This window comes from Eubalaena glacialis, chromosome 11 (genome assembly GCF_028564815.1).
Source record: "Eubalaena glacialis isolate mEubGla1 chromosome 11, mEubGla1.1.hap2.+ XY, whole genome shotgun sequence".
Taxonomy (NCBI): domain Eukaryota; kingdom Metazoa; phylum Chordata; class Mammalia; order Artiodactyla; family Balaenidae; genus Eubalaena; species Eubalaena glacialis.
Window position 1 is genome coordinate 53,887,724 of NC_083726.1, and position 21,638 is coordinate 53,909,361.

The 21,638-nt window shown below is 38.5% G+C and overlaps 1 protein-coding gene across 1 annotated transcript in view; it reads right to left on the reverse strand.

Moving 5' to 3' along the window:
• Positions 1 to 21,638, reverse strand: part of SRGAP1 (SLIT-ROBO Rho GTPase activating protein 1) — a 276,189-nt gene that overhangs the window by 91,345 nt on the left and 163,206 nt on the right. Inside the window, exons 5-6 of the mRNA XM_061206565.1 lie at positions 3,437 to 3,619; positions 2,832 to 2,960 (exon numbers count right to left, since the gene is read on the reverse strand). Coding sequence (XP_061062548.1) covers positions 2,832 to 2,960; positions 3,437 to 3,619 — 312 coding nt within the window. The remainder of the gene's footprint in view (positions 1 to 2,831; positions 2,961 to 3,436; positions 3,620 to 21,638) is intronic.

Genomic DNA, 21,638 nt, shown 5'->3' on the forward strand with positions numbered 1-21,638 from the left:
TTAATCTATAAAATAGAGAAAATAGTGTTTACCTCACAAGGTTATGATGATGAGATGAAATTATGCTTAGAAACCTAGGTGCCTGTCACATCGTAAGAGCTCAGTAAATATCCACAACCATGATGGTGACTCATATAATCCTGACATGCTCTTCTTGTCCTATACATACTAACGGTATCAAGGATGCTACTGTACATCTCCACACAGGTGCCCCATAGGTATCTCAATCTTACTACATGTAACAGAACTATTGCTCCTCTCCAGGGTCCCTATCTCAGTAAAGTGTACATCATTAACCTAGTTATTCAAGACCTGAGCCTAGGAGTCACTTTTATCCTTTTTTTTTTTTTAAACCCACCACCCCAATTTTCTTTTAGCTTTATTTTCAATATATTTTGAATCCAACCACTTCTCACAGGTCTATTGCTACCACGCCAGTCCAAGCCAGCATCATCTCTGGCCTGGACAATTGCAAAAGACTCTAGATATAGCTCGCTTTTTTCACACTTCTCCGCCTCACCCACCTCAGTCTATTTTCCACCCCGATGCCAGAGTAAGTCTTTAAAATGGAAATCAGGTGATGTCACTTCCTTGCTTCAAACCCTTCACTAGCTTCACACCAAACTTAGAGCAAAAGCTAACCCCTTTTCCCTGCCCAAAGGCCCCTAAGTGATGGGGCTTCTGCCCCTCCTTCTCTCCCAGAACCTTTTCCTCACTCACTCCTCTCCAGCCATACTGGCCTCCTTTGCTATTCTCGAGCATCATGAACTTGCCAAACACACCTCCACCTCTGTACCTGGAGCCTTGCCAGTGCTTCTATATGAGGGACATCTTGCTATCCTGGAGCATCTTGAACTTGCCAAACTCACCTCCGCCTCTATACCTGGAGCCTTGCCAGTGCTTCTATATGAGGGATTCCTTCCCCATTAGCGATATAGCTCTGCAGCTCACTTCGCTGCTCAAACATCAGGCTTTTCTGACATGCCATCAACAGAAGCACCCCCAGAGCTCTGTTTTATTTTTCTTCATGGCACTGTTACTACTACAACAGTAAGTTACTACTTATATACATATTAAATATAAATATTTAATATATAAGCATATAATATATTACATATATATTACATACATATATTATATATGTGCAAACGTTTTTATGGCTTGTCTCCCCAACTAGTACATAAACTCCATGGAGGTGAGGACTCTTTTGTTCATTGCTGGATCCCCATTATCAAGAATAGTACTTGGTATCTTGTAGGTATTAAAGAAGCACTTTTCAAGATACAGAGACTTATCTATCCTCTTGTTAAATTGGCTTGGGTTTAGCAAAGTACTCCAATCACTACTAAAATAAGCCCTAAACAAAAAAGGCAAGCAGAGCTGTTACAAGAATTAGTTCTTCTATATTCCATTCATTTTGCAGAATCCTTACAGATCTAAGTTTGAAAACAGGGGTCATAAAATTTTTAATTTTTATTCAGGAAAACTAGCAGCAATTTAACAGAAAAAAATCCTTTTATTTCATCAGAGTGCTGGAAGAAAAAAAATTTTTTTTTAAAGCTTCCGTATTTAAAACAATTAAGTGATTACTTACTTGGTTGAAATACTAACAAAGGAAAAGAGAAAAAAGTTTTCCCTGGATTTATTTATTACTAAATGGTTCTGTGTAAAGAAATTATGATATTATATGAGATAAAATTGTTTTTAGACTTAAAGGAAAAAGTCACATCAGAGTGTTAATGAACTAAAAATGAACTAAAAAATCTTTTGTAACAATTCTTAGCAATTCTTTTGTAAAAGTTCCAAACTGTGGCTCTAAAATAATAGCTAAATATCTGAGACTTAATGCACCATAAAAATAGTTGTTTTAACCTACTATATGACTACATTATGACAGACACTATGAGCCATAGAAAATAATCTTATATTATCATCTAACTGTTGGATTCAATCACTGCAAAGCAGTATACAAGTAAAATTCCAGCAGATAACTCTCTGAACTTCTATCACTTTATCTGTGCTTTCCTTATGACACATCACTTTTTATCTTCTATTTGCAGATCTTGGCGTTTTTGGACACAGGATTTTTGTCTGTTTTATTTTTGCCATCTCCTACGGTATTAGCACAATGACTGGGCTACTCGGTGGATGATTTCTGAATGAAAGAATGAGTGACGCTGAGGGTCAAAGTTGGGGAATAATGGCAGTAAACACTGCACAAATATAATAGTAGACATATACTTGGAGAGTTCTAAATGAGCCCAATTAGTGCTTTTTTATATCATATCCTATAAAAGTAAAAAGAGTTAGATAATAAAAGTGGTTTCTGTGTATCCTATTTTGCTTCATAGTATTTATCACAACTGTCATAAAGCAATCATTTGTGTAGTCATTTGCTTAACATTTCTTTTTTCCACTTTAAATTCCAGGGGGGTAAGAACTGTTTATCTATGGCTTCTCAGAGCCTCAGCATCTCTCAATAGTAGGGGTCCAATAAATATATTTTGAATCAATGAACACAGTTAGGGCTGCGCCACTGCATCATTTGAAAATGCCTGGACCCCCTTCCTAGCTGAGTCTTCCAGATACTCACAGCTTCTCAGAACTTCATAATTCGTTTTTCAGCAGTTTTAGGATGCACAGTGTTTCACATGCATCTTACAATTTATTGTGTCTTAGTATTCTGTGTAGTTTAATTGGCAGCATTTTTTTTCCTGAGAATTACATAAAACAACATTGTTTTAATAAATGATGGTGTTTTCGAATCACGGAAATGAGATTACTGCTAATTCCATCTTGGTATGGAAAGTATAAAAACTTCAAGTACTTACATCAATTAAATCTGAAAGATCATGAATATAATACTTGAAAACTGAGGCATTGGTTGCTTCAAGGGTTAGGAGATATTCATTCCGTGCCTTAATCGACTTTAGCTTGTTTTCCGAATATTTTGCTTGTCTCTGGAAATGAAGAAGATCCAGGCATTGGGAAAAACAATAAAGTCATTTTAAAACAAGACAGGGAAACACACATGAATTTCTATTCACCTAAACAATTTATTCAACATATACAAATGACCTTCGAAGTCCTTTGAGAAAAGTACATTTCGAATCTGAATTAAATAAACGAAAATTACCCAGCGATGAGGAATAACAACAACGTATATGGGCGCCAGGCCCATTTGCAATGAAATCTCTTTGTTAATATTCAAAGTTCTCTCCATTGTGTATTGGATACTTGGCATTCACCACTAAATGAGGTCCAGCTGTTATTACATGATTTTGATGTTTCTAACACATTTTTTCATTCCCCCAGGAGGAAATGCATGTCATTTCACAGTAATTTACAATGTGTGTCTATCAGCTGTTGCATCAGTGTTCCTAGGTTTGTCACCTCCAGTGAGGACAGAAAGGCTCTGCAGTCTACTTTTACTTACTTTTTCCTTCATTTTTTCAATTTTCTTCACAGAGCTTCGCCGCTGATGTCTCTCTTCCAGTCTAATATGAAAGACTGGGTCACTGGATCTGCCAATTTGCTTCTCTTCTTGTTTCTCAGCCTCTTTCAGCTTGCTCTCTGCACTGATGCTCTCTGCATGATACATATGGTATGTTTTCATCACCTGTGAAAATGTGACCCAAATTGTTAAAAAGATGTCTGTCTGTAACTTAGAAAGTGAATGGAAACCATTATATGACATGTATGTTAAAGATATCACCTTCCAACTGGCAGAGGGAGAGCCAGATTGTTAGTAAAATAAAGTATATACTATTCCTTCTACATAAAGCAAACAGAAATATGCAAATTCACCTGCCAGGAAGAGGCACTTAGGGACAGGCTGTGATGAAAAAAATGATTTGCAGAGTCTTGTGTGTGCTTTCAGTGTACTTAAAAAGTTCCCTCAAACTTAAAAGTGTTTCTCTAAAATCTCCTCTGCATTATTAATTTGCAGAATAAACCATTATGCATGGATAAATTTTAGCCCAACCTTGGAATTATAGAAAACTCCAAATAAATATATAGCCCTTACTAAAGGGACTTTATTGCTTAAAATGTACTTGTCAAAATACAAAATGTAAATATAAGGTTCATATATAGTGGTAGTTAAAAAAAAAACTTTTTATGAGCACAAAGTAATACTTTATGTTCAATGTAGAAAACATGATACAAAAAAGAAAGTAAAATAAAAAGCAAGTAGAAAATAAAAAGCATAAGATTTTGGTATACAGCTATCCAGTCTTTCTCCTATGAAAATACACACACACACACACACACACACACACACACACGTTCATTTTAAAATGACACATATCATTTCTCCTTTTAAAAAATCTGGATCATACTATATTTACAATTTTTAATCTCCTATGTCCTTTTCCACTTAAAAATATCAACATTTTCCTATACCACAAAACAGTCTTCTAAAACATAATTTTAAGGGCTGTATAATATTTTTTTATATGACTGTGCCATAACTTACTTAACTAATTCCCTACTGTTGAACATTTTAGAATATTTCAACTTCTTGCTTTTTATAAATAAAGCTGTGCTGAAAACCCTTCATATATAGAGTATCTTGTTTCTTCTCTTAGAAATGATACAGGTAATTTGCATTTTGATAGATTTAGGAATATATAAGCGATGAAATTTTGTAATGTACCCTTTCCATATATATTGTAAATATATAATCAATCCTCAATTAAATATTCTTTAGTTTTAAAAAAATTTAAAGGTGTGATGACTCCGATGCCAACTGATGTCTCAAGGTTCCTTGAGGTACCAGAACTCAGCACCCAAGTAATCAGTGCTGGCACATTCTCAAAAATTATGTCAAATTCTCCTCCATATAAAGTGGATTTTATTTCATCTGTAAATAACTGTTATTCAGAGCCAATTTTATAACTAAGGAATAGTTGTGTTAAAGAGATTGATGTTAATGTTTTAAAGTAAGGAACTTGATTTTTCTCATTTCAAAAGATGAGTTTTAAAATAGTTTGAAGACTGGAAGCATCACTGGAATAAATATATTTATTTAGGCTGAACCAAATCGCTGTTTTTTTGTAGGTTATATGAAAAAGGTAGAAAATCAGCACTTATGGTTCAACTTAATACACACTCTTAAGATGACTATTTTGAAGAGTAAAACACAGGGTTAATGAAGAGCTTTACTTGTTTTCATAAAATCTGATGACGTCTTTCCTTAAAATCATAAGCTAGCTAATTACATCAAAGGCACTGCTGAACAAGAACAAAGTGCGGGCCAAACTACAAAGTCATGGCAGCTTTCTGTGAGCTGTGTGTAACTGCAAAGTTGTCTCTTTTTAGTAATTATCAAATCTGTCTGGGGGTGTGGTTTGGTTGGCTACTCCAGTTTGAAAGAAAAATAAGACAGCATTAGGAAGCAGCTGGGGAATGAAATGGGAGTCCCCGTGCAGCTGGGCAAACAGTGAGGTCAACGAATCTACTACACACCTGGCATTTCTAGGCTTGGCTCTGTTTATATTCCCCGCCTGAAGCAAACCCACAGGCCCTTTGGGTCCTGGTTCCAGTTACATCTTTAAATGAGAGGGTGAAAAAAACCAATCTCACTCACACACACACACACACACACACACACACACACACACACACACACACACAGAGATGCTCGGCTGTCTTCTTGCTAGTTGACAGGAAGGAAGAAATGAGAACACGTGACTCCCATCATAGTTGGATGAAAAGGCATCCCAGACAGACCTGGGTAACTGAGAAATCTTGCTTTTAAATACACCCTGAAGAAAAGACCTGAACTCCTGACTCTTGCTTTACTAAGATGCTGAGGCCTACTGTAAGCAGGTAATTTGCACAAACTAAGCTTTATGAACTAAGGGTTCTGAGCTGGCTGCTAGCATGGCGTTTCTGATTAAGTAGCCTGGGTTAAAAGGAAAACGTTTGAGTCTGACCTAACACTAGCAAGAAGAGGGTATAAATATCTCATCACAGTGTGCTTCAGCACAATAGCTGAGGATTCTCCACCCGGTTCAATAGTAATTTCCAGAAAGGTAATGTCTTTGTTCCGTTTTTCCAATTTGACTTAGGGTTTCCACTGTTCTCCAAAATGTCAACAGTTACAATGAATGAATTTTAAAAGTTGGAGAGAAAAAACTAAAAGCTTCTCGAGAACTCTAATTGCAGATAATGAATGCCAGTACAAACTGCATTATTTAAAATGTAAGCTGTTGACAGAAGTTAAATGTGTTTTGTATTTAAAATAACAGGCAGTTCTCTTTTTCAGAGAAGTAAAAGAAAGCTTTTGAATATATACTGCAAAGAAAATAACAGCTTCTCCATCAGCTTAATGCAAACACAAGCCTTTGCATACCAAATGACATGATAGGCATATATCCATTTAAATGTACTCCAATAGCATATTTTCCTATTTGAATTCTTTTCTACTAAAACCTCATGCATAATTCTCCATTGAACACACTCAATTTATCTTCCCTGCTCTGTCGTCAACTGCAAGAAGAATATAGTCAAGTAGAAAGTGATCACATCATGGATTTCTTTGTGACACTTGAATATTGCCAGAGTATTAGCAAATCATTGATGTCAGAATAAAGGGACTATTAAGCTGGACTTTGTTCAAATCCTCTGCCCTTACCAATCTCTCTTTACCTCATGTGCCTCTCACCTCATGTGAAATCCTATACAAAAACTTTGGACAGAAACTGTTAATATACATACTTTTTCTTACTGACAGACCTATATAATGGATCTGACACTACTCTTGTACTTTAAATCAAAGTAATTAAAGTATCTATAGTAAATTTCAATATTCAGTGTCAAGAAGTCATGGCGTATCTGAAAACTATCCATGTGTTGGAGATCAGTGGATTAAGGGTATAAATTCTACTTTTTGACTTCTGGCTCAGAAGTTAGAAGACATGGTTCCAGGAACGGATCTACCAGGTACTAGGTGTGGAGAGTCATTTAACACTTCTGCTCACCTTACAAGGTTGTTGTGGATACCCAGTTGTACATGGTCCCTGTGTGTGGGTACAACTGTACCTTTACTGAGTACTTACTACATATGTGTGTATATATATGTATATAATCTATACCACTAATATATATATGGAGACATATGTAATATGTATCTATTTAGCTAAACAGACATTATATAATTCCTACTACATGCCAGACATTGTTCTAAGCATTTTACAAATACTGGGTTGGCCAAAAAGGTCATTTGGGTTTTTCCATAAGATGTTACGGCAAAACCCGAACGAACTTTTTGGACAACCCAATAATAGCTTATTTAATCCTTCTAAAAACGCTTATGAGGTAGGTACCTTTATTCTCCCCATATTACAGACAAGAAAAGTGAGGCACAGAGAGGTTAAGTAACTTGCTGAAGGTCACACAGCTGATAATTGGCAAAGCAATGGTTGGTACCCCAGCAGTCTGGCTCCAGATTCAGCGCTCTGGACTGCTATGCCGTGACCTTCAGAAGGTCTAATGCATTATACAAATGGAAGGCCTCTTTATCTGGGGGATATAGTTACTCTTGGTCATATTTAGGAATGGAGGAGAAGAAGGAATGAAAGATAATTATTTATTCATTCAACATTTGCTTGGTGTTTAGCACCTGTAAGGCACTGATGGGTATAAAAATAAAGACTTGGTTTCCATCTTCTAAGAGTTTAAGTTTTTAGAATTTAAAAAATGGGCCATGGAGATTCTCATGGACACTGATGAAGTGAGAGGGCATTTGGGCTGAAAGGACAGTATCAGGAAAGATGTAATGGGGTAGACGACCCACACAGGTGAGGTGGGCATGAGGAGACCAAGACGGTGGAGAAGGGAGTCCAGGGTAGTGGATGATGGGGTAACTGAGCTGAAGAATAGACTGGGCCAGATAAGGAGAGCCTTGAAACCCCAACTAAGTAGTATAGAATTTATTCTGAAGGGGGTTGGTGAATCCATAGAGGTGTGAACAGTATGGTCAAAGCAGTACCTTAGCAGTAGTTCGGTGAAGATAGGCAGGATGGTTTAGGGTGTGAAGCGACCTGATTTAGCATGAAGAAGAGGGAATGGAAAGGAGGAAGGAGAATCCAGAATGACAGCTCCAGGGCCTTTTCTCTGTTCTCACTCTGTCTGACCTTTTCTTAAACTTGACATGACCCCCTCCACCACAGAGTTCAAATGCTCTCACGCTCTGCTCCCAACACCAGCCCAAGCAGCCCTCTGTATACTACTGAGTCAATCACTTAACTCCCTCCTCAAAATTTGTACTTTCCTGCCTCTGTGGCCTTTTCCCAAGACAATCCAATCCCACTGCCTGGGATGCCCTCCCCCAGCACCCCCTGCTGTTACCATTTTGACTCATCCTCCAGGGCAAGGTCAAAGCTCACCTATTGCTAAGTGTTCCCTGGGTCCCCAGCCAGAGTGATCTTGTTCTTCCGACCCCCAAGACCTACTTACTGATAGCACTTCAGACTCTGTGCCATGTGTTACAGATATTTGTGTACCATTCAGTATCATGGATTGTCCCGTAAGTTCAGTGAGGCCACCAATAATATTTTAGGCAACTCCACGTCCTTAATATTGTCTTATATACAGGAGGAGTAAAATAGGCATCTGAAGGACAGGAATCCTTTTCTATTCAGCTTGCCCATTCATTTATTCATTTAACAAATACTATGTGACTAGCATTGTTCCTCTCCATCCCTGGCATCCAAAACAGTACCACCAATAAATACCTGGGACTGGACTGATGGGATGGCAAACATTTCTAAATCATTTGTGAAATATAGTTAGCACTGGAATTTATGGCATCCCCCAAATAAAAGGGTGTTGGCGGTTGGCGGGTGGGCTGGTGAAAAGCAGTATGTTAGTGACAGTATTTCCTAATTCCACACACAGCCTGCTGTTTTACTAAATCCATCAATCACAAAAAGCTCTCCTGAGAAACTACATTCTTTAGGTTTCCTTAAATATCAACAACCTAAGATAAAGATCTCTTTTCTATAATCAATACATGAGAGGGTTCTAACTGTAACCGAGTTTCTGCCGGTGCCAGATCAACAAAACCATCAGGGTAGGACCACCACCTTGGAAGTCCATTCCCAGGAAGCTCTCAGGTTCATGGGGAAGGCAGGGCTCCCGGGCCACCCTAGGCTGAGCCCCAGGAGCTGTGCTGTACGCCTGGCTCCTTCAGGGGCTCACACAGCCTCAGTTCCTCTGTCTAGACTATAGCCTCTGCTGAGCCAAGCTGTGTCTCTGGAGCTTAGTTTAAATAGGGACAGTGGGCAGGAACTACTTTTCAGACAGCATCATAACACTGCATGCTGCGATCTTTACACCAGCAACCTTGAGCTTTCCTGCCCTTTAGTATACTGAGCCAACCTTGGCGATGAATACAGACCCAGGCGGACCTGGATTTGAATTCTTATGCTACTGCTTATCAGCTGGGCAAGTTTCTTAACTTTCTTGAGCCCCAGTGCCTCTGAGGTGAAATTGGGATTAAGTGATACAATGCATGGGAAGCACAGAACAGGGTGGGCAGTTCTCTTTCTTGACAGTTTCTAAGGTATGATGTAGAAGCAAGTACACAGGCTCCGCGGCCAGACTAACTGGCTTCATACTCTGGCTCTAAGCAGAGAGGTGCAGGCCAGTGCCTCCCAAAGACAAAGCAGCTGGAGAACTGAGTACAGCAAAAGCAGACCTGATGGAGGCCTCTCCTGCTGTTTCATATTACAACTCGGGACAGCCAAAACCTCTTAAAAACTAATCTAATATACCAGTGACGAGTACCCAGGAGTTGATGGCATAGATACCTACATGTTCATAAAACACACCACCTGAAGTCACACTTAGGAAGGCTTCTAGCCTCTCTGCAATGTCCATCTCATCATTAGCAGCGTTTTTGCTATATGCTGACAGTTACTGTAAAATTAAGTGTAATTTACTGGAAAATTACCCAGGTTTCAGGGAGCAGTGCATAGTGATCTGCATTTACTCATCCACCAAACAGCTACTGAGTGTCCATAAGCCAGGCATTGTGCTAGGCTCTGAAGCTAGAGATGAAAGACACAGTCCCTACCCAGTAAAGACACAAAGGCAGGCCTACTCTTACTGAAGACAAATAGGAGGTGGGGAGGGAAGCACTCATGGACTTCAGGGTAGGTAGGCTGAGTGCAAGTCAGGTGGAGAAGACTCCTAGGCTTCCTTTTAATCAGCTTCTATTTAAGTCTGGGAGCTCACTTGGAGAGAAAGATGGGGTGGGAGGGGGGATATATTTTATTTCTATAAAGATGTAAAGACAGGAGAATCCCACCCAGAATATGAATGCTACTCAGTCAATGCCCACAATGGATCTCAGTTCCCACCCCAATGCCCCATCTCCAACTTAAGGCCTGTGAGGGACACTTATCAGTATGTTTTATTGTCATTTGTGGCATCAGGGCTGGAAAAGTTGCTGATCCCCGAGGTAATGAGTGGTCAACAGGACTGTTACAATGATGAACTTTCCCACCTCCTTTCCCCAGGCTTGTATGATTCACTATAAGTCAATGAAAGCAGAATTTACAAAACTTAATTATATTTGAAAAGTAACATTTATAGGAGAACTCACTTTGAGAGGTAGTATACTGGCAGTTAAGAGCTTAGACCCACAGAACAGACTGCTTGGGCTCAAATCCTGCCTCGGCACTTACTGTGTGATCTTGAGCAAGTAACTTAACCTTTCTGTGCCTTCATTTCTTCACTGTAAAATGGGCATAACATTCTTACTCACTGCATGCATAGGGTAGTTGGAAGGATTAGATGTGTCATGACATGTAAAGAGCACAGAAAAAAGAGCCTGACCTATAATAAGTGCACAGTAAATGTCAGCTATTGCTATTTGAAAAAATTACCACAAAATATTTCATTTTAATAAAAGGTAATGATTTCTCCATGACTGGAAAGACTATCATTTCCAACAGAGGTAAAGGAAAGGAAAGAAGTGATATTTCCATTTACGTGTATGGTAAGAATTTTAACAAAGCGCTTTAGAAATGAGCAAATAGCTCAAGATGAACAATTAAATAGTATGAGATCCCGTCTTTATAGCTAGTTTATCAAAGGAAACTTGAGGTATGTTGTGGCTCCACTGAAATGAAATCAGTTAAAACAGTATGAATTTATCATCAAATTATATTTATAATCCAAACAAATGCTTTGAACAAAAGGCATTGTCTGGGACTCTGGACCCTGCTGGCTGCTAACCAACCAAATGACAGGACAACAGAGATACAGAGAATAAACAAAACAAAGGGAAAAATAGAGAACACATATGCAAAGGGAGAAAGTAAGGCTAATGAAAGTCACAAAAATAATTCTATTCTGTTCAGTGTGGTGTTAAAGATTTTGTTTCAGGAGTAATTACAAAGAGCAGCATTTTATAGGTCTATGAAATCCAACAGACCTGGATTTTGGTCCTAGCTTTGCTGCAAAATAGTTCTGTAACCTCAGTCTTTCTGACCCTCAGGGTGACTTTCATATATTAGAGATGGCAACATGAGGTCTCCTGACAGGACCAAAATTAGGGAACCAATCAAATCAAACTATGAACCTCAAACAGTTTGAAAACTGTAGAATGAAAGAAGAAGCACAAACTAGAGGTCTGACCATAGAAAAACTGATCATGTAACTAAAAGGCCTCTTTCCATGAGAATTTTAATACATCCCCTGAAGTGGAGAATATTTGACGACGCTCAGAGGAAATAACATAGGATGGCATCTAGCAGTCTATACGAAAAGAGCATCCGGACTGTCATTCATGTTTTGTTTTCTGTTGGAGATTTACTATTTTCTTCTCCATCTTCAACAAGAACCTACAAGAGCCTGTGATAGTGGAAGGAGCTTTCAGGTCCTAAATATCCAAGCGTGTGAACCCTCAGCCTGCCAGGCCTTGACTGTGACCTTGTGGCAAGGCTCTGTCTAACCCTGCTGGCCCAGAGCGTTCTCACCTATAAAGGACGTGGCTGGACCATGTAATCGCTCAGGCCTTTTCCAACTCGAAAATTCTATGAGTCCATGATTTCCCTTATTAATTTTACAACAACTAAGTTATCACAAGTATTTATTGTTTGGGGAAATACATATATATAAAATATACTTCTCAGTTGCTAAAGAGGCTGATTTTTTTCAGTGTCAGGGTAGATGGCAGATAAATTTTAATCAAAAGGAAAAACCCATTAACAACAAATTATACTAATTATTTCCTGCTTCTGTTGATTGAGGCAGCAAATAGTATACCATGCTATGCCGAGGACATAAGATTCTTCCTAGAATTTTCCATGGGCTTTGAGGCCATAACTCATCTGCTTTGCCGCACAGAAAATATCTAGAAATGAACAATGCCTGTATACTCTAATGTCCTATTATATTGATGAATATTAAACTGGGGTATCTATCACTCTAGTGACTTTAATTAGCTCTCAAACTGATTCGTGATCAATCATCAAGTGCTCATTAAGGAGGAAAACCCAGGAACTATCTGGTAGGTGCAGGGTTGACACAAGGATTTGCTATGTGCTTTTATCTTTGACTGTTATATTTAAGTTAAAGCAGGACATTAGTCATCTTTTTCAAAGTGCTAAATTTAACAATATTTTTTACATGGCAATATAAATTACAATTAGTTTCACCAGATTTTGCTACTTTAATAAAAATATTTAATGAAAAATGACTCATTTATCCTAAAGAGGATAAATTGTTTTCTGCCTTCTTAGAAAGAAAATGTTTCTATTTGTAAGACAAGCAACCTGTATTTATTGATCTTAATCTGGGCTAGCTCTATTTCCAGTAGACACCAGAGGCAGCTTCTAATTCAAATCTTTGAGTAACAGGCAGGGGTTATTGGTTTTGTTTATCTCGAAAGAACCCTCGAAGAACACTCACATTCAGCAAAAATTTCTTGAGCCCCATAAAATGTACCACAAACAGGCCTTGTCCTTTTTGATTCCTTTACATTCTATTACTAGAAATCCAATTATATTTTATTCTCTGTTGATTTATACTAGGTTCATCAGGATTATTTTTCATGAGAGCAATGAACAATTTGGTATAATATCTGCCCACTTCACAATGATCAGAGATTTTTAACATGAAATAAATGTCATTTTATCCAGGAACTTCTAGTTTTGCAGAAGATATTTTCCTTTCTTGTCTCTCAAGCACTCCATTTGTAGTGGGGTAAAGAGAAATTGGTAAGGGCAGAGGATTTGAACAAAGTCCAGCTTAATATTCCCTTTATTCTGACATGAATGATTTGATAATACTCTGGCAATATTCAAGCACATGGAGTTCCCTGCACAGGCAATGCGCTTTCATGCATCTGTGCTTTCCCTCACACACGAATTGCTTTTTTGGAAGGCCCTTCCCACCCTTCCGTTGTCATAAAATCAGGTGTCAGCTTCTCCAGGAAGCCCTTGGGAGGTTTACACAGGGCTGTGGAGACCTCTATCTCGCCCAGCACCCAACACCATACATGGAAATATCTCACAAGTCTAACTCATTGATGACAGGGCTGTTTGCCATCAATATATTAACAGGACCTGTAAATTTATTGAAAGGCTCCTCCCAGCCTCTCTGGACGCAACAGAGATGATCCTCTAATAATTTTAGAGCTGAGGCAACTATGCTTTTAGTACTTTCCATTTAACTGACTTAGAGACAGGGAACAGATTCTGAGATTTGGGACAAACGCTGAACAATGGCATTCCATAAATCCTAGAAACTTACAAATCACAAACCCTCTCCATGCAAGTGCTGCGCAGCCACTCTACAAAGGAGGAGAGCACCGTCTTAAAAGATAACCTATTCCATTTCTCAACAGATCTAATGGTTAAATTCAGGAATCAGACTGCCTAGATCCTTGTTTTGCCTTTTATCACGTTCCACAGTTTTCTCACCTGTAATTAGGAATAAGAATCATACCTCTAAGGTTGTTGTGAAGATAAAATGAATTAATACATGCCAAGCACTTGCAGTGGTAACTGGCAAACAGTGAGTGTTTCATGGTTGCTACAAAAATTATAAAATACCCCCCCCATCATATCTTTAAAGCCCACAATAGCCTCAGCCAGTGCTCAGTGTCAATGCTCACTTGTTTACTCTCACACACCTGAAGGTTGAGAGTAGAGGGATGGTCTTTGTTCTATCCATCCAAGAAACTGAGCTGCAAAGAGCCTTAATCCTTGCCCAACAAGTCAACAGAGAAAGTCAGTGATAGGGAAGGTCATCAGAAAGTCCTTGTTTCAAAAAGCGTTTTCATATGAAGTCTTCAGAGGCCCTGAAATACAAGTTTAAGCTACTGAAAGAATAATACCCACACATTGGCACTTGGAATACATATTCACCAGGGCCATAGTGAACACAGTGGCAGCAGAAGTGGTGAAGGGAGAGTTTCAAGCAGTTGGCAACGTTGAGGGGGAAAGTACATGTATAATGAAAGGCCAACAAATTTACTAGAATTTCAAAGTCACCTGCAATTTTAAATCATTAATTCTTTTCAGGGAAATGTTTCACATGTCTTCAACATTACACATGTGTATTAGACACTTAAGTTATACGGTTTAGTATATGAAATACTTAAGCTGAGGACACCAGACACTTGGAATTTTAAAATCATAAAAGACCTGACACCCTTGGAATTGTAGCATCAACTAAAATGGAAAGAATGACATGGAATCCTTTTCTTTTAATGGAAAATGGTTTAGAACTTGACACATAAACCTGTTTCTCAAATCCAATACCTCTCACTCCATTTATTAAAAAGAAGAGAGAAAAAAAGAAGAAAGGTGAGAGGCCTTTGTTAATCTATGCAAGAAAGATTTTTGAGCTTTCAAATTGCTTTTGACCAGATGTCCAACCATTTTTTGCTGCCTATGTCGTTTAGAATCTCATTTGGTACTCTCCTGAAATCTTTCAACTTCTGATTTTTTTCCTTTCTCTCTAGATATGGCTCCAGAGGGAAATTCTATGAATATGCCTTGTGTTCGTCCTAATTGTATGCCTTGGCTCACATTGCTCCTATTGCCTCAAAAACCTTCCCCAACTTCTCTCCATCTGTCCTACTCATAAAATCCTGTCCATTTTCAGACTCTTTCCTCTCTGACTTTTTCTTAATCCTCAGGGTGGACCTCTCTCTTTGGAACTCCAAAGCCCTCTAGCTGAACCTTTCTGTTGGTACATAATGGTCTGCCTTAAGTTATAATCACCATTAAAAAGGGAGTACTGGGACTTCCCTGGTGGCCCAGTGGTTAAGAATCCGCCTGCCAATGCAGGGGATATGGGTTCAAGCCCTGGTCCGGGAAGATCCCACATGCCGCGGAGCAACTAAGCCCGTGTGCCAAAACTACTGAGCCTGCGAGCCACAACTACTGAGCCCTCGTGCCACAACTACAGAAGCCCGTGCACCTAGAGCCCGTGCTCTGAAACAAGAGAAGCCACCGCAATGAGAAGCACGCAGCGGCAACGAAGAGTAGCCCCCGGTTGCCGCAACTAGAGAAAGCCCGTGTGCAGCAAAGAAGACCCAACGCAGCCAAAATTAAATTAATAAAATAAATAAATCTATTTAAAAAAAGGGAGCACAGTGTGCGAGCTGAGCCTTTTGACTCTGCTTGGTCTGAGACTTCCTAGCTGTGTGACCTTGGGCAAAGTACTTAACCTTTCTGTGCCTCATCTACCCTGTAGGTCCGTTGGAAAAATTTAAAGAGCTAATTATGTAAATTGCTTAGAATAGTACCAGATAAAGGTTAGTTGTTGCTATTTAGTCCTTGTTTAGCTTTTATTTGCCAAACTTCTGGTACTGTCTTGCCTAAAGCTCCCAGCACAGTAGCACATACATAGTAGGGCCCTATTTACTAATTTGAATTAAAATAAAAACCTGGGTTACAGTTCCAACCTGGGACTTTAATCACTTAATCTGAGTCTCCGTGATGGTCTCCCTAAATGAGGAGGTTAATTTGATCATTTCTAAAGGCCCATTCAGCGCTAAAATTCTATCAGATAATCATGTGAGTTAAGATATGTTGAAATGGATCACCCAGCTCAACAGATTTAGATCTTCATTCCCTTCACATGATTTTTACATTTCTACTGGCCAACATTTCTAGTCCATTTTGAGACAATAAATCTAAGGAAAATGCCCATGATTTATTCTATGTATATGTATTATATATTTGGTTTTGATGAATAATGATAAACAAAGCTAAGTACCTTAATTACCCAATACAAATGAAACATTCTGATTGTTATTAAAGCATTCTAATCATTTAAAAGTCATACTACTATATTTCAGAATGTAATAGTTTGGATAAAATACTCTGAGAAGGATTCTTGATATGAAACATGCTTTAGAAATGTTTTGTTTTTACTAAACTATACTTTCTAACACTTTTTTCTTTTTTCATTTCTAAGCCAAATAATTGTTTTTGGTTCATATTGCTCACTTCTTTTAAAAGACAGTTTTATTTGTAGTTCATAAGCACCAACCATAACTAATTCTCAAATCTCAGAGAGAAAAGAAAAATTCCAAGCAGGAGCTAGCGAGCATTTCACCTCATTAATTAGCAGGGTACCCCAAAAGACATCTACATATAAAGTTCTTATCAAACAGATGTCCTGGGGGGGGTAGGGATAAATTAGGAGTTTTGGATTAACATATACACATTACTCTATATAAAATAGATAACCAACAGGGACCTACTGTATAGCACAGGGAACTATACTCAAAATCTTGTAATAACCTATAATGGAAGAGAATGTAAAAAAAGAACATATATAATATATAAACAACTGAATCACTTTTCTGTACACCTGAAAACAACACAACATTGTAAATCAACTATATTTCAATAACAAATTTTTTAAAAATAAAAAAAACAACAGCTGTCTTTAGAGAGTCTTCCAATGGAAATTTTATTAATCTCAATCGTTTTGGCAGGAAAATGAATCCAGGTTAAACTATCGAACCTGGTCTCTAAAGTCAGTCTGTGTCAAGGCCAAGATTAGAATTCAGAAGTTGGCAGGGAGTCATGTGATCCCAATACCTCTCTTTCTTTCCATCTAAGTGTCTAGTAATAAAGCCAGGGCAAGGATATATGGAAACACTTTGTCAGCCCAGGATCTCTAAATAGACTGCTTTTTAAAAAAGTTTTCCAGGTGGCATCACAGAGCATGTGGTATTCCAGAGAGGTTTTCATTTTGGGGAGCCTTTTACATATCCTTTACACCTTATTTCTCTTTGTTCAGTGTTTTGTTCTGAGACCCAGACCTCTTTGTAGTCCCTCTCAAAGCAATGAATTTGCATTTTCACTACAGAAATGTATATTTCAAATACTTCAAATGCCCTTGAGCTAAAATAAATACTTAACCAAAACAAAACAAAATAAAAAAACCAAAAACCTCTTTGAGGCACAGAGAAAAATCTTCCGATAGGACGTGGCAAGTATCTTGGGCTTTTTCAGAATGACCTTTCAACCTTGCCTGGGGCATGTTTCTTCTTATAGAAGAATGCATTAGCTCCTGGTTTGTGGGAGGCTCACAAAGCCAGCCAAGGAAGCTTTCCTCAGCAGTCCTCAGAGGTGGAGTTTTCTAAGAAGGGCTTGAAATAATAAAGTGTCTTCCCTCCCATCTCCTCTAAAAATAATTAGCTTTTCATTTTAACATTTTAAACTGGTTCAAAGATATGTAAAGGCCAGCGTGGATATCTGTGTGCATTCAGAAACCCTGTTTTCCAAATAACTCCTGTACAAGAGGCTCAGAAGACTTGGGTTTGTACTGGGACAGCTTCTATTCTCTATTTACATTTGTTAGGCAAATTAGAGCTAGGGCTCAGAAGGGAGAAAACAAACGTGCATGGAATAGCCAGTAATGGATACTTAGCACTAATCACCATGTGAGAACACACACCTAAACAGGTGGTGTTGACACATATAACACTAAAGCTATAAGAAAAGCTATGTTTTAAAGAGGCAGCCCTCCAAATGAACATATCCTAATATTAAAGCTGAGTGTGCAAACCCAAAGCTGTTTGGGTTTGCCCATTTTGTAACCCACATCAACAATCTGGAAAGCTCAATCAAGTTTTTACAAGTGGCAATCAGCGCATGCAGTGTAAAAGTTTCAACTCTTGAGTTTTACCTATTAGATCAGGCTCCACCCTTCTTCTCCCCACCTGTCCTGCACATCCTTCCCTAAGGCAGCTGTGCAGTGGGGAACTGATGGGCCTTGGGGATGGAACTGGGCTGAGATTTTGGAGCATTCATTTACTATCTGTGTGACCCTGAGCTAATTATTTGGAGCCCCGGCTCCCATTAGTAACCTTGGGATTAGGAATACCTGCCTCATAGGACTGCTGTGAGACATGAATGGGATCCTGCATGTGCCTCATGGTAAGGGCTGGATAAATCTTCATTTTCTCAGTTCTTTCCTCTTAATTTAATGGAATTTGAAGATGGATTATCTCTTGACTCTGGCTAGCCATGTGTGTCACTGATGTACGGAGAAAGTAATCATCAATTACACATAATTAACAATCAATTTCACGTGGATTTACCATGACATCTGTGTTAATCTCCGTTAGAATTTGCTTACTGAGGATGGTAAGCGCCTTGTTTTTCAAAACACTGAGTATAATGCTGTAAAACCTAGGCAAAGTAAAGAAATATTAATATAGGACAAATAATTGTTTTTCTCCTAAAATACAGCATAACCTTTTGAGATTTTGGTATGAGGGGACAGGCTTAACACTTCAAACCACTGTTTTATGATGAGCCCTTTACTAGACTGATGAAGGCAAATTTTGGTTTGAATGTTCCTTTTAACCTTTTGTGTCACCATTTTTCCATTTTTGCCTTTTCACTTCTCCACTAACCCAGTCACAGCCCTGTTCACATTTACTATTGATTTGGTTTTCTTACAGGAAGTTACCACCCTTTTTCTTTTTGTACAAAACTAATATATACTGATTATAAGGAAAAACCATGTATATATATAAAAACCATCTGAAATTACTATTAATATCATCCCTGATCTCCACCTTTACTCTGAGAGGCAGACAAGGAGCTGTTGCCATCCCCACTTCACCGATGATGAGGAAGATGACAATGACGATGAGGATGACACTAACTACCTATATTTATTAAGCATTTACTATGTGCCAGGCACTGTTCTGAATGCTTAATCTGTATTAACTCAGCTTTATGTTTTCTCTTAGCACGTACACCTGCCATACTATATATTTATTTGTTTATTGTCTGTTTCTCCTCCCTAGAATATAAATGCCCTGAGAGGAAGTAACATGGTCTGTTCTTATTCACATCTATTATACATCCCCAGTACATCTACAAGTGCCTGGCATGGTAGGAGGCGTTCAAAAACTGTGGAATAGATAAACTAGTTTTCCTAACAACATGGGTGAGCCTTATCCAATACATTGAGGGCCTGAATAGAATAAAGAGATGAGTAAGAGAGAATTTGCTCTCTCTGCCTGTCTTCGAGGTGAGACATGGTCTTCTACTTTGGACTTGAACTTGGGCTGGAACTTACACCATCAGCTCTCCTGGTTCTCAGGCCTTTGGACAGATTGGAATTACCTTCTGGCTCTCCAGCTTGCTGCCTGCTGATTTGGGGACTTAGCCTCCACACCGCACGAATCAACTCCTTATAATCAATTTCTCTCCCATATCTATCTATCTATCTATATCTATCTATCTATCTATCTATCTATCTATCTATCTATCTATCTATCTATCTATCTATCTATCTATCTAATCTCCTATTGGTTCTGTTTCTCCCAGACTAATACAGATGCCCAGATTGGCTAAGTGAGCTGAGATTCAAATTCAAGTTCGATGTGAGTCCAGTCAATTCTGTTTCCTTAAAGTACAGCAGTCTCCCTGCTTTCTTAACCCTACTTTAGTTCTCTTTCACATGTTAAACTGAAAAGGAAGTTAATTAGTGGATTAGACTTAGAAAGGGAATTTGAAGACCTTGGTTCACTCTTACTTTTTAGCCCAATGAGTCCCATCTGTTAGATCTTTTTTTTTAATTTTAAGTTTTTAGTTTTTTCTGTTGTTGGTTTTGTATTTTTTCTTTTTATTTCTTTTTCCTTCTTGTTAGATCATTTAAATTAACATTTCTAAGAAGTACAGGTTGCCAGTGAGGCAAATGTTCAATTTTTCACCTATGTTTTTGTTAAAGCAACATTAATGCCATTGATTTAAAAAAATACAAAGGAGTAAGTGATAAATGGCTTAGGTGCTTTGTGTTGTTAGGGTGGCATTAACGTTTAGAGATCTTTGTTAGAGAATGGTTTCCCAAAACTATGGCAACAGAGATAAAATGACAGAACTGCAGAGGCTCTGGAGCCAGACCTGGACTTGAGATCCCACTCTACTACTTATTGTGCCACCTGGGCAAGCCTCTCTGAGCCTTAGTTTCCTCATCTGTGAAATGGGGATAATGATAGTAACTGCCTCATAGAGACACTGTGAGGATTACATAAAATAGTGCATGTGCTTAGCACAGTAACTAGCCATATATAATAAGCATTTAATAAATGTTAGCTACTTTGAAAGGCATGGCTAGTTACCTAAAAAATATCTCCCTTTCTCTCTCAAATTAACAAAATCCTCAATTTTTAACTGGCTGTCAACGAGCTGGCCAACTAAAAGACTATAACTCCCAGACTTCCTTGAAATCTGGTGAAACTGTGTTTCTAAGTTCTGGCCAATGATGTATATGAAAGTGTTATATGGAACCTTCATTAAGTCTTCGTAAGAGACAGAGGGCCTGCCCTTCTTTCCTTTCTCCATTCTGTTGGAGTCTCCTTTCTCCATTTCAGGAAAGCAGATGTAATGGCTGGAGCTCCAGCAACTATCTTGAACTCTAAGAATAAAGATACAATTATGTTTCTCTGAACAGTGTATTAGGAGGAGCCTGATTCTTTGATGGCTTTATGTAACCTCCATACCAGTCCTGTGCTGCCAACCTCTGAACTTCTTTTATGTGAGAGAGAGGTTAAACTTCTATCTTGTTTATGCCATTATTCTCAGTACCTCTGTTACTCAAGGCCCAAGTAATCCTAACTGCTGTGGCTGGCCCATGTGGTAGGTTCAAAACCACTTTGAGGCCCTGTTTCTGTAAATAAAGGGAAGGTTGAGGCAGAAATATAGAAAAGGGGATGCATGTCTTCAAAGCCTTTCCTCTCCTTCCAGACGACACTCAGATGCCACCATCCGCTCTTTCCTGCTCAGAGGTCCAGGCCTTCATGCCCCATGGATACAACCCGTTCTCAAAGAATCTGATAAAACTCGGTTCATTTTAAGGTAGAAATGATCATAAGGCATCTCTTTCTATTTGTCCTGGGCATTTGTATTTTATTTAAGACAAAGTCTTCTGATAGAATGTTTGGAATAATCAACAGACCTGTGAGAGAACTATTTTGGGGCAGGGAAGCCCACACATAAGGCTACTGCCCACCACTAAGGTTGGACTGTAATTTAATAAAAAGCACTCCTCTGGTTTAAGGAAGTTAATGTACCTCTCAAAAAGGAGCTCACCTTCAACTCCCAAGGAGTATCAAGGGTTGAAAGGGAGGAGTG